The following is a 13,342-nucleotide window of genomic DNA, read 5'->3' as shown; positions in this document are numbered from 1 at the left end:
CTCATGAATCCATGGTGGTTGCCTGGATCAAATTATTCTTCAGGTGGCTTTTTTTTTCCTCCCCATTATCAACTCTTAATTTTTTTTCCCTGGGCTTGTAGTTCCCAGGTTTCTCATTTCCTTTGGTTTCAAAATGGTGTGAAATTTGCCACCCTCCAGTCAGTTATAATCATAGAATTGAACAGCACAGTAGAATGCTTCCTGTTTTAAGGACTTGTGAAATTTAGCAGTTAGAGCAACCACTGTATGGTCAGGAACAAAATCCTTCTTGCTTGGTGGCTTGTGCACTTAAGTTCCATCAACTTTGTTTACCACTTTACTGATATTTCTAACCAACAGCTGTTTTCGTCATCTACATTTGCCTCTTCCTCACCTTTTACTGTGAACTTTGTTAGTGAATTTGTCATCCTGTTACTCTTCACAATACTTCCATTCTACATGGCCCACGTTCACTGATTGCCCTTATTATTTGTGGTCTATAAACTTTTTTATTTTCTTATGTTCCTTGCTATTTTTTTCTTTAGTTCTCAGTGTGTCTGAGCTGAGTTGTGTACATTTTATCCAGGTTTTGTCTATTCTGTGCCTTGTGATGCTGGGTGTGTTTTTTTTAAAAAACTTTATATTTACCTAATGTTCTTGATAATCCATGCTACTCTAATTTGGACCCAAACAACAAGAACAAATGCAAGAAGTTTTCAGTACTATTCTATACAATGTATTAATAATAATAATGCTTGCATTTGATATAGTGTCTTATCGTATTATTGAAACATCTCAAAGTGTTTCACAAAATACATTAAGTGAATTGACTGTACGTTTTGTGGGTGACGCGTGGCAACCAAGTGATTTGCTGAGCCATCAAGGAGATCAAGAATTTACTTGCTTACGGCAAGTGCCTCCTTCTTTCTCCCCCCATAATTATTATCATTCTCTAATTTGTTTATCATCAGAACTGGGTTGAACTAAGTAACCTAATGATGAACTCACATTTTAGGTTAGTTAATCTTGCGATTTGAGCTTTACTCCCATGCTCTTTCCTGTTTGGGGCACCAAATAGTTTAATTGTATTTATGTAAACTAAAAGGAACATTGTGTGACTTAATATGTAAATATAAATGGATGATTGTGTTCTGTGAGACACACAGTATAATAGTTGTGGCATTCAGACTAAATTGATTCTGCAACTGTTGTGTTTCATTTTTTAAAGTGTCTTTTATTTTAATGGGATTTTTGTAGATGATGCTCAGGATGTACGCAATGCTTATATCAAAGAACACACTGAATCTCTTCAAAACGTTACGAAAAAGCAAGATCCAGTGGAAACAAAACTGCACGAAAGTGCACCAGGAAAACCTGCAAGAAAAATTCCTCCCAAAAAACAAAAATCCGAAGCGGGTTAGTACGATGCGTGTTGTTGTATGCCGTTTTACTCCTTTTTTTAAAAAAAAAACAACTTTTTCTAATTGTGTTTTGGAAAAAAAAATTAAAAACGAAACTAAATTGTTTTTGGTAGCTCCAGCTGTCATTGAGGAGGTCTTGATCAAGTCTGCAGTTTACGTTGCTTTGATGGATAATGCTGAGGCTAGTGCCTCTGGAGAAAAGAAGGATCCTGTTGACGTTGACAAATCCCAGATGATCAATAGTGGTGTGCAGAAAGCGAATGCCAAGAAACAGAGGAACGAATATGATAGAGGTTGGTGCTTGGCTTTTAAATTTTCTTCATGCTTTGTCCAATTACAAGGGTTTCATGCAATTATCCACGTTTGAGAAAACTGCTATTAATCTCCATTGGCCTTAAAGGAACATTCTCTTCTTAATGCTGTTTAAAATATCTAAGATTACATGTCCTCAATTTACAATCTGAAGAATAAAATGTTGATTGTATGTCTTTAAAAAAAATCTACATTTATTAAATATGTGTAACTTGGTTTTATATCCTGTCACTAAGTGAAAATTTATATCCGGAAACCAATTCTGACTCGGTGGTGATTTTGTGAACCATTTCTGTGAATGAGTCATGGGATCTTTTTAGTAATATTATTGATGCTTTCAAGCTATTACATCAGAAATTGGCATGGGGAGACTGTTGTGCGTTTTATTCAGAGCCTTTTGAATTGGCTTTCTAATTATGGAATTTTAACTTTGAAAATGAGAAAAATAACAGTTGTACCTGTTTCTGATCATATTCTTCAGTGCTTAAAACAGTTGCCATTGAATCTGCTTTTAGTTGTCTTTTACAATGTCTTCTATCTATTCTAATAAAGACAAAAGTCCGTCTGTGTCTGTCCAACTGATTAACATAGAGACATGATTTATACCTCATCGGAAAGGTCTTGCAAGGTGGAGGGTCATTTTTTGGGGGGATCTCCTATCGTGACCTAAACAAGTTCATCACACATGTTTGGACTCCAAGCAGGATCCCCCCCCACATGTTTTTGTAGAATGTTGAGTATTATTAGCGAAAGTTTTGGCTCTTGTTTCAGCTATTAAGATGTTAATGCCCTGAGTGAATATTAAAGAATCTTGGATTTATGCAAGTTAAGATAACCTCCAAGGAGGGTAACATACCCACTAAATTTACTCTGGTGTTACTTCATCCTTATTTTCTTCCAGAAAACGCTGATATAAAATTCAAAGACTTCATCTCCTCTTTGAAAATTATGACATTCAATGCAGAGGAAGCTATTTCTGTTGCTGAGATACTGAGAGAGAAGCCTGTGCTACAAGACGTTTGGCAGAAAGTAAGAATTGTTCCTAACCCTGATTTGTGTTGATCTGATGAGTTGGGCTTTGTTGAATTTTTTTCTTAGTTACAAGCGGGTGGTTACAACTCTGACAGCACTAAACCTGCTGACTGGGTTTGGTTTATTCTGCTTGGTTGTTTTTTTTAAAAAAAACTTGCTGCTCACTGAAGAAGCAGCCTGTAAAAGTGCAAAGAGTTTTACCAGAAATGCATTATCAGAGCAAATTGATAAAGAATGTTCAGAATGAAAAGCATTGAATTCAGCAATTTACGACTGAGATTGATTTTTTTTGGGGTGGGGGTCAGCCGGATGATTGATGTATGTGGAAATCTATCATCATTCTTATCCAAACCAAGCAGAGTTCCATGCTTGTCACGTACACATAGAAATTCCTGTGTATTGTAGTGAATATACAATCTCTGTCTGGAGTGCCTAATTGAGGAGATTTAGGCTCAGGCTGTTGAGAGCCAAGGCCTGGGGACCCCAAGAGTGTGTGTTTGAGCACTGCTGGAGTTGAACCAGCTAAAGCCCAAGCTTTTCTGCTGCTTGTCCAGCTAGGACCATCCAATCCATTTGGGCTTTGGCTTGCAGGGTTTAAGAAAACTGAATGGGATGACGCCCTGCTCCGAGTGAGGTGGTGATACAATAGATTAACTAAAGCAGCCTTCCTTTACATTTGAAGTTTAGACCTTTTACGGCTGCTCCTTTTTTTTAACTGAGGAGAAGTTGCTGTTGCAAATCATATGTATTTATTATTTGTGTACAGAATTATATTGTAAGTTTAGGATTTTTTTTGCAAAGCTTTCATTTTACATGTTGCTTGGGATAAAAAATATACGAAGGGTACAGACAATCGTTCTCTCTTTTCAGCTTGGAGGAAAATCTGATCTAGTTACTTCACTGCAGCATCAGTTGCAAGAAAAAGATAAGCTACTTCGAGCTTTTCAAGAGGAGTCTGCTCTTTCAAATGAGAAGTGCAAACAGTTCAGCCAGGTAATGCATTTAATGACAAGTCTGTAGTTACCTTCATGAAAGGTTTGTAGCTTCTCCCAAATGTACTGAATCTGTAACAACCGATCAATTTAAGAAAGGTAACTTACCAATATACATGGGATATAATTAAGAAATGGAAACTAAACAATGAAAATGGTTTAGGAATAAATCTAGGATGATATACCTCAAAGGGGTCTTAAAACTCATTCCTACATCCATACATAAATTTCTGATACTGAAGGAAAAGCAGAGTAACTCAATAAATTGTCCTGTGCATTACAAAGCCTAAAATTATAAGTCAGTAAGCCACGTAGACATCAGCAAACTATGCATGTTAATTGGTGTGCTTTCATAACCTGAATTTGCCGATGTGAAACGATTTGACGGTACAATCTGTATACTCTTGCCCTCTGGCTCAGTGGTGATGTGCCTGTCTGAATTAGTTTCAAGCCTAGCAGAAACTCAGCTGCAAGCACTTTTGGCAGTTGATCCTTATTATTTAGTGCAGCAATAACTTTCAGCCTCCCCTCAAATACAATTCACTTATTTTCTTGTTCATAAATTAAATCACTTCCATCTCTCTTGTTTTGTGAGCTGAGGAAAAATATTTGATTACAAGTTAATACCTGCTGTTTATTCAAAAGCTTTTTTTGATTATTTTGACAAAACCATTCAGGGATTTTGTTTGTTACTTTTAACCATAGCTTATTTAATTATTTTAAAAACTGGAAGTCTTATTTTCTCAGCTCAAGGTCTAAATATTGGTGTGAAACTTTACTGTCAATAAGCCCTGAATTACACCATTCATGTCCATTCTGTTGTAACCATGTAACTGTGGAGAATTAAATCTAAATATTTGAGAAGTATTTATTACATGAATGTTAATCCAGCTGTCTAAGTCTGAGCAATTATTGTGTGCACCCCAGTATTCACTGGACTTTCCTGTAGTGGAGCCTTTATATGCACTTAATGTTTGAGCATTTATCTGTTTGCATTTTCTGCAAGCTCGTGTGCTCTGTGTGCTCATCCCATTTGTATATTTTGAAAACAATAACTTTTCAAGTGGAAAAGTTGTTATGCAAGCTCTGTGTTTTATCTAGGATACAAAACACTTTTACCCACACCCTTCCATTCCAAATCCCAGCATTGGGATTTTTCGAATTCCTGACTATGTACGCTATAATGTGAACCCAAGAAAAATTGCTCAAGATTTTTAATGTGATTCTAGCACTTTTTTTAATATAAACAAAAATTCCCTTTTAGGAGTTGGTGACTGAAAAGCAGAAAGCCAGTGTTATTGAGACCAAACTAAGGGAACAGCGCTCTGCTCTTGAGAAAGAGCTTGGAGCTCTGCAGAACAAACTGCAAGTCAGCTACCAGGATCATATGAATGAAACTCAAATGCAGGTAATCTTTTAAGAACTTTCTCCATTATACATTCCATCAAGGGAACTCTTTCACGCCGCGGGCGGTTGGAGTATTGAATTCCATAGGGTAGTGAAGGCAGAATTCATTGATGAATTTAAAAGACAAATGGATAAATGCTTAATAGCCAATTGTATCGGGATATGGAGAGAGGACAAGGAGGTGGAATTGAGTTGCAGGTCAGCCATGATCTTGGAAAGTGGTGTGTCCGATTTTAGGTTGAATGTTTCTTCGCCTGTCCCAACACTTCCAACCAATGTGGTTTCACGTCAGAAAATGGTGTAAAATTCACAAGTTTCACTATTTGCATGTCTGATATATGCTCTTAGAATTGTATGATATGAATATTTTTTCAATTGCTTTCCTGAGACGACTGGAAAGCAGAGATGGCAACATGGAAGAGACCTACTACATAGTATTTAAATTGTAAGAATTTAAACCTATGTATTAATTGAAAATGCAAAAGACAAGCATTGAATCTAATGCCTTGAGGCAAACTGAGAAAGACCTCTGATTTTACTATTTGCTGCTTAATACTTTAGGGACCAAGATTTTTTTTTTGACAGACTGTAGTATTGGTCGCTATTCCTTTGGGCTTAGAAGGTTGAGGGGTGATTTGTTTGAGGATTTTAAAATAATAAAGGCATTCGATAGGGTAGATACAGAGAAACTATTTCCTCCGGTAGGGGAATCCAGAACAAGGGGACCTAATCTTAAGATTAGAGCTAGGCCATTTAGGGGTGAAATTAGGAGACACTTTTTCACCAAAGGGTAGTGGAAATCTGGAACTCTCCCCTAAAAGGCTGTGGATACTGGATCCATTCACGTTTTCATAGACTGAGGTAGATATTTGTTAGGTCAGGATATTAAGGGATATAGGGCAAGGGTGGGTAACTGGACTTGAGTTACAGATCAGCCATGATCTCAATCTCAAAAAGTTAGTTTGCAGGTGCAGCAAGCAACTAAGACGGCGAACGGCATGTCAGCATTCATTACAAAAGGTTTAGAGTACAAGAGTAGGGAAGTCTTGCTGCAACTGCATAGGGCCATGGTGAGACCACACCTCGAGTATTGTGTGCAGTTTTGATCTCCTTATTTAAAAAAGGACATACTTAACCTAGAGGGGGTGCAGCGTAGATTCACTTGGTTAGTTCCTGGGATGAGGGGACTGACCTATGAGGATAGACTGAATAAACTAGGGCTGTATTCTCTAGAGTACAGAAGAATTAGGAGAGATCTTATTGAAACATATGAGATTCTTAAAAGACTGGATAAAGTAGACACCGAGGGTCTGTTTCCCCTGGTAGGAGAATCTATAACCAGGGGTCACAGTCCTAAAATTAAGGGTCAGCCTTTTAGAACAGAGTTGAGGAAACATTTTTTCACTCAGAAGGTAGTGAATTTATGGAGTTCACTACCCAAGAAGGCTGTAGATGCTCAGTCCTTGAACATCTTCAAGGCTGAGACTGATAGATTTTTTAAAAATAGGGGGATATAGGGATAGGGCAGGTAATTAGGGTTAGGTCAGAAGATCAGCCATGATCTTATCGAATGGCAAGACAGGCTCAAGGGGCCAAATGGCCTACTCCTGCTCCTAGTTCTTCTGTTCTTATTATAAAATGACAGAACAGGTCTGAGGGGCTGAATATCTACTCCTACTGTTTCTATTGTTCAGTGTATCTCAAGTGCAGAGCTATAAAAACAACTATTTGTGCACAAACCTTTTTCTAAGGTTTGTTTTACAGCAAACAATTTTCATAACTTTCACTCAGTTTTCATGCGGCATTGTCACCATGGTAACTGCATTCTTTCCATACAGAAACATGCTTGTATGTTGTGTAGTCCCAGCAATATGCATCTGATTCACTGTGGGGAAGATAGTTCTATGAATGTTATACTGTTATAAAAGGGCTTCTGATTTTTGTTTTTGACCTTTTTTAAAATTAAAATTCTGATACAAAAATGGAATATCTAATAAAACTTGGAAAAATACCACAAATGGTTACTCAACTCCACAGTGAGGTTTTCTTTTCTCTCTTATTTGCTCTCAACAGTATTTTGGTGTGCCAACAGTGCATGTGTCGCTCTTCATTGCTCCCTCCTTGTGAAACGTTTGTGAGAGGAGGGAGATGCTGCGCATGCATGTGGCTACCTCTCTCCATATACATGTGCATCTTCTCATAACAGTAACAAAAGCCCTGAAAAACCCTGATTTAACATAACATGTAGGAGCAGGAGTAGGCCATTCAGCCCTTCGAGCCTGCCCCGCCATTCAATCATGGCTGATCTTCTAATCTAACTCCAGCTAATAACCTGACCCTGCCTTATCCCCATATCCCTTAATCCCTTTTGCAATAAAAAATCTATCTATCTCAGTCTTGAATATGTTCAAGGACTGAGCGTCAACAGCCCTTTGGGGTAATGAGTTCCATACATTCACCACCCTTTGAGTGAAGAAGTTCTTCCTCAACTCAGTGCGAAAGGGCTGGCCTCTGATTTTAAGGTTGTGACCCTTGGTTTTAGTTTCTCCAACCAAGGGAAACAATCTCCCACTATCTACTCTATCATGCCCTATGATGATCTTACAAGTTTCTATAAGATCCCCTCTAATTCTTCTATATTCTGGAGAATATAGGCCCAAATTGGTCAGCCTATTCTCGTAACTCAACCCCTTCATCCCTGGCACTAACCTAGTAAATCTACGCTGCACCTCCTCCAAGGTAAATACGTCCTTCCTTAAATGAGGAGACCAAAACTGGACACAGTTATCCAGGTGTGGTCTCACCAGTGCCCTATACAGTTGCAGCAAGACTTCACTACTCTTATACTCTAATCCTTTCATAATGAATGGTAACATACCGTTCGCCTTCCTAATTGCTTATAAACGCTCTTAAATTGTCAAAAACAAACCCTGAAAAATAGAAGACCTGGTTATGTATTAATCCATACCTTATATAAGTCAATCACTGAAAACGTTTATCTTGCAGTTTCGCCAGCTTCAAGAACAGATTGAGGCATTACAACAAGAGAACCGCATCCTGAGAGATGCTGTGAGCAAGGCTCCCACCCAATTGGAGAACAAGTGAGTTTCCTCAAACTGGAAGCTAAATCCAATGAATGTTGCTGTATGAATTTACTTTTTTTAAAAACAAAACGTAGTAGTAGTAATAATTCTTATATTGGTAATGCATTCACGTCTCACAACGCTTCATCAGATATATTGTAAAGTGTTGTCCTACATACCAAATACCAAATTTTCATTGGTATTCCTGAATTGGCAAGGAATAGTGGAAAGAAATGGAAGAGCCTGCTTTTAGTGTGCTGTAAATATTAACTTATAAACTGGAATGCAGACAGTCAACAGAGTTGAACAAACTGCGACAGGACTACGCCAGATTAATGAATGAATTTACGGAGAAAACTAACCGGCTTCAGCAGGAAGAGGTGCAGAAAAAGAATCTGGAGGTTTCCTACGAGCAGACTGTTGAACAACTGAAGGTATGAAAGCAAAACAAATTTTACTTCACACTAATGGAAACTTGGAAGAAAATACTGACTGGTGCAAAATTCTACAGGTCTAGGATTAGATTAGTGAAAAATGTCTGATGTTGAGATTGACAAGTGCAAATGGAATGGTGGTGTTTTTGTTGAACTGTTCTTGTAGCTCCTGGTTAGCCACTTATTGAATTATGTAGCAATTGACTACCTTTTAGCTGGATCAGCAATGGCTTGCAAGTGTCTGAGGGTTTACTGGCAAGTATATGGACTCAGTAGTTACCGAAAAGTGCTCTGAGCACAACCCTAGTAATAATACACTGAACAGTTGAACCAGAGGACACACCGTGCAATTGAAGGCATATAAATTCAGAACAAATCTGCGGAAATGTTACTTCGGTGAGTGAGTAGTAAACCTATGGAATAGGCTCCCTAGGGATAGATTTCTGTTAGGAAATAATATCTCATTATATAATTTGGGGGACAACATGTCATGCTACTACCAGGATGGTCAAAGGTGAACTGGGTGGACTTGGTCTTCTTTTGCCTAACAAATTCTTATGTTCTTAAAATTGAGATTGAGGAATGCTGAACCATACTCCATTTGTCAGTAATATTTCAGTCAATATTCCTGAGGTGAAGGGTATTGTACACTGACCTTTCACATCTGGGTCTGATTTGACTCCAGCTGAAACTCTTTGGGGGAGTGGATTCTTTCTCTGTACAGAGGTCTAGCAATATATGTTTGGGACATCAACACATTTTCTGGTGGGTTGGACTCGTGTCAGAAATTGTGCTGCTTTTGGCACTTGATGCTAAATTGGAAATCTCACTTGGTCAATACACAGGATGGCTAGTGTGGGAAGTGGAAATGTTGCTTTGATTTAATTGGTAGTTTCTCATCTGAGGATGGGAGTGGGTTGAAGCAGGTTGGAAGAAAACAACAGAGGTAGCTATGCCTTACATATTACTATGCTGCATCTGTTTTGGGAATGTTGGGTGTGTTACAGGGGCTAATTTTCCAACACATTGACCTTTTGACATCGACGGTTAAATGTAATTTTATTTTTACAGCTTCTCTTTACATTCGGGGCATGTAGTTATAGTATACTGAATTTCTACTTTTGTTTCCAAAGGCCCAACTGCAGGAGGAGGTTGAAAGGAGACAAGAAGATATGCAGAAGTATCTCAGGAACATAACTACAGAACATGAGAAAAGACTAGTAGAAGTCCAAGCAGCAAAGCAAGGTAAATGCTTTTATTCATCTTACTTTGGTAACATTTTCTAGGATTTTCGTAATGTAGTAATCAACACCATTCTAAATCTTCCTCCAATTCTTTCCCCTCCCTACTATCCGCATCTTCCCATTCACTCCCTCCACGACCTTGCTTCCTCTCTACTTCTGTGACCTCTGCAACCCTAACACCTCAGTTGTTCGCTTTGCTGGCCTGTTTCAGCACCCTTACCACATCCAATCCACCATTGGTGAGCGAGCTTTCAGCCATTTTGTTTCCCCCCCCCCTCTCATCATACATACACACAACCCGAACTCCATCCAGGATCCCCTCCGCCTTGCATCCACTGTTCTAACTGTCTCCCTTCTCACCTATAGAAAGCCATTAGTTTACACCATAGAAGTAACGTTCTGTGGTTTTATGTTAATCTGCAAAGCACTATCTATTGTGTGTGGACAATCTGGAGATGGATTTGTAGGTGTTTGATTCCTCCTTTTTTTAAAAAAAGAACAAATTGGAGGCTTTTGGTTACAAAAGTTTGAACAGTAAACCAAATGGGTGTTTGATCCATGACTTTTCTTGCAGATTTGCAAAGCAAACTGCTGGTTGCAGAAAACGAGATTGGGAACAAAAACAAGGAAGTACAGAGCTTGCACAGCAAGTTGACAGACAACCTGGTGTCCAAACAACAACTGGAAGAAAAAGTAGTGCTGCTGCTGGATGCAGAGCAAAAGCGAGCGAATACAGATGATGTCTTGAAGTTGCAGGCACAGGTATTGACTGGGAGATTTCATTTAGGTCCTTCAAAGCACCTTCGCCTGACAAATGCAAATTCTGAATAACAATTAGATAGTGCCTTTCATGTTAAGAGGACATCGCAAAGCGCTTCACGGAGGGCGGTGGTTGTAGGGGTGCAGTGACCAAAAGCATAGTTGAATACAAGGTCTTAAGGTGGGATTTTGAGGTGGGGATGGGGTCGAGGTGGAGATGCTGTGGATTGAGTTTCAGAATGGGGTGGGGGGCATGATGGGTGAAAGCTCACTCACCCCAAAGGTGGGGTGGATCGCGTGGGGGCCTTGAAGCAGGCTGGGTTTCGCTGATTGGAGGGAGTTGCTGGAGCAGTAGGGTTGCAGAAGTGGCGTAGGATGCGACTGGTGGGATTTGAACGTGAGGAGGATGTTCTTGAATTCCTCTGCTGTGTGAGATGGAGAGCCAATGGAGGCAAGGAAGGTTGTGTAGGGAGGAGTTGGAGTCTGGCAAGCAGAACCTGAACATCATTAAGCCATGATTGGAGGATCCTGGCAGCCAGAAGGGAGAAATTGTGGTGGAGATGGGCGATGTAGGAGAGTTGTCAAAATGTTAAGTAAAGTAAGAGACCTTTATAAGGTTTAAAGAACGGTTAGGGTCGAATATTGTACCCAGGTTCGTCCAGACTGGCTTTGTGAGATGAAGTGAGCATCTGTGCAGATCGATGCCATCAGTGCCTGAGGTGCTGACTGGAGCCAAGCATGAGAGCCTCAGGCTTGTTGACGTTTAGCTGGAGAAAGTAGAACTCGTCCAGGGTGTGATGACTGACAGGAAATCAATCAGATTAGCAGCAGTCCTGGCAGAGAGTAATGGTCCGATCATTTCCTTGCGGCACATTGTAGCTGAGATTTTTTAAAATTTTATTGAACAAAATCTTTGATTTCCGGCCTGTTGGCTTAAAAGAGGCTTGATTTAACAGCATATTGATGTATTGATTTGTAACAGAAGATTATGCTTGAAGGCTTAGTTGAGGAAGGGCAGGAGGAAGCTCATGTGGAGCTTAAACACCGGCATAGACCAGTTTGGTCGTATTCTAATGTATAATGATGCAATGGGATATGGGTTTTGTTCTCAGTCTTCTAGTTCACAAAAGACTGGAGGGTAAAGATTGCAGGGAGCTTGGAGCTATGACACCTATGGAAGTCTCTTCCTGGTATGTGCAGAAGTATTTTTTTTGCAGCTAATGTTTTTTGAAAATTGAGGTAGTTCAGGGAGAAAGTAGGCAATAACCTTAATGTAAAGTATATCTTATAGTTTTCATGTTTAATAGCTTCTTTCCCTCTTTGTATCGAGTAGCCTTTTAATGTCGATGAGGAGAACTTCTGTGGGGCCCAAAGGCAATTTTTTTCTTAATGGAACATGTAGTAAAGTGCATACACTTTACTGATCATTGGGGAATCCTGACTGAGTACCAGCAGCACCGATTCCCATATAATGTTTGTGAAAGACCATCTTTCAGGATGGGGAATTAAAAAGTCACTGGCAGTACTGTCATGCTTTAATTCCGTAGAATGCATTGTAGATTGAGTTTCAGAATGGGGTGGGGGGCATGATGGGTGAAAGCTCACTCACCCCAAAAGGTAGATCCAACGGTAGGAAATTCAAACTCTCTAGGAGAAAAATGTTTGCCCTTTTGTAACTGGATAAACAGTCCTGTATGCCTCGTGGAGTCCTGTAGCTCAGTGGTTAGAGCACTCGTTTTGCAAGTGAGAGACCTGAGTTCAATTCCAGGCAGAGGGCGAAACCTTGGGCAAGTTTCCTTACTCCACACAGAGCCTAATAATAATCCCTCCAAAACCAAAAACAAAAATAAATTGGTCATTTTCAATCTACGACTGTTTGTGGGACATTGCTGTGCGCAATTGGCTGCCGCGTTCGCCCACAAATATACAGTTAATTCACTTTACAGTGTGTTCTGTGAAGCGCTTTGGGACGTCTTCCCGACATGAAAAGCGCTATATCAAATGCAAGGATTATTATTATTATTGGCTTTAATGTCTGAACAGGTAGTTTTATTTGAACTAATTTAAGCAACAGTTTGGGCCTTTTGTTCTTTGCTCATTCTTAACTCTACTAGTCTGGTTAAATTTACACACCTCTAACTGAATCCTTTCGTATCTCAACCTTAATAGTTATATCAGCTTCGCTGAAGATTTTGAGTAAGTGGGGAGGTAATGACTGTAGTTGTAGAGAGCCCTATTTCTTAGTTAAAATAGAATAAAATGATATGATGAGTTTGACTGAGAAGACCAATACAGTTCTTCTGGAATGGGATCCAAGAGATTGCTACAAACACCCAAAATCATTGCACATTTCTTTTCTCATTTCATGTCTCATCTGTTTTTCTCTGTGGTCTTTTGCTTCACAATAAAAGGAACTTTTGGAACAGAAAGGAACCATGAATGCACAGATGCAAAATCTTCATGCACAATTGGCATCACAGGTATAGTGACCTTTTGCATGTGCGGATTTTGTAGTTTATCAAGATATAACATGAGGCATTTTTAATTTGGCGCATTGTTAGCTCACTTTAGAACAGAGTAGCTTATTGTACTATCTCGGGTTTTGGGATTTACTTCCGTTTTGTTTGTCACTTTGAACTGCTGATGCACGTCTTAAAGATAAAATATCCATGAGTAGTA

General features: G+C 39.2%; 1 protein-coding gene across 5 annotated transcripts in view; it reads left to right on the top strand.

Moving 5' to 3' along the window:
* ktn1 (kinectin 1) overlaps window positions 1–13,342 on the top strand; it is a 58,264-nt gene that overhangs the window by 18,213 nt on the left and 26,709 nt on the right. For all 5 annotated transcript variants that reach the window (XM_007893289.2, XM_007893288.2, XM_007893287.2 and 2 more), the window contains exons 3-12: window positions 1,237–1,395; window positions 1,514–1,693; window positions 2,614–2,741; window positions 3,615–3,737; window positions 5,001–5,144; window positions 8,150–8,244; window positions 8,516–8,660; window positions 9,794–9,905; window positions 10,479–10,666; window positions 13,075–13,143. In XM_007893289.2, coding sequence (XP_007891480.2) covers window positions 1,237–1,395; window positions 1,514–1,693; window positions 2,614–2,741; window positions 3,615–3,737; window positions 5,001–5,144; window positions 8,150–8,244; window positions 8,516–8,660; window positions 9,794–9,905; window positions 10,479–10,666; window positions 13,075–13,143 — 1,343 coding nt within the window. The remainder of the gene's footprint in view (window positions 1–1,236; window positions 1,396–1,513; window positions 1,694–2,613; window positions 2,742–3,614; window positions 3,738–5,000; window positions 5,145–8,149; window positions 8,245–8,515; window positions 8,661–9,793; window positions 9,906–10,478; window positions 10,667–13,074; window positions 13,144–13,342) is intronic.

This window comes from Callorhinchus milii, unplaced genomic scaffold (assembly GCF_018977255.1).
Source record: "Callorhinchus milii isolate IMCB2004 unplaced genomic scaffold, IMCB_Cmil_1.0 Scaffold9, whole genome shotgun sequence".
Taxonomy (NCBI): domain Eukaryota; kingdom Metazoa; phylum Chordata; class Chondrichthyes; order Chimaeriformes; family Callorhinchidae; genus Callorhinchus; species Callorhinchus milii.
The sequence above is the reverse complement of the archived record's forward strand: the minus strand, read 5'-3'. Positions and strand labels throughout refer to the sequence as shown.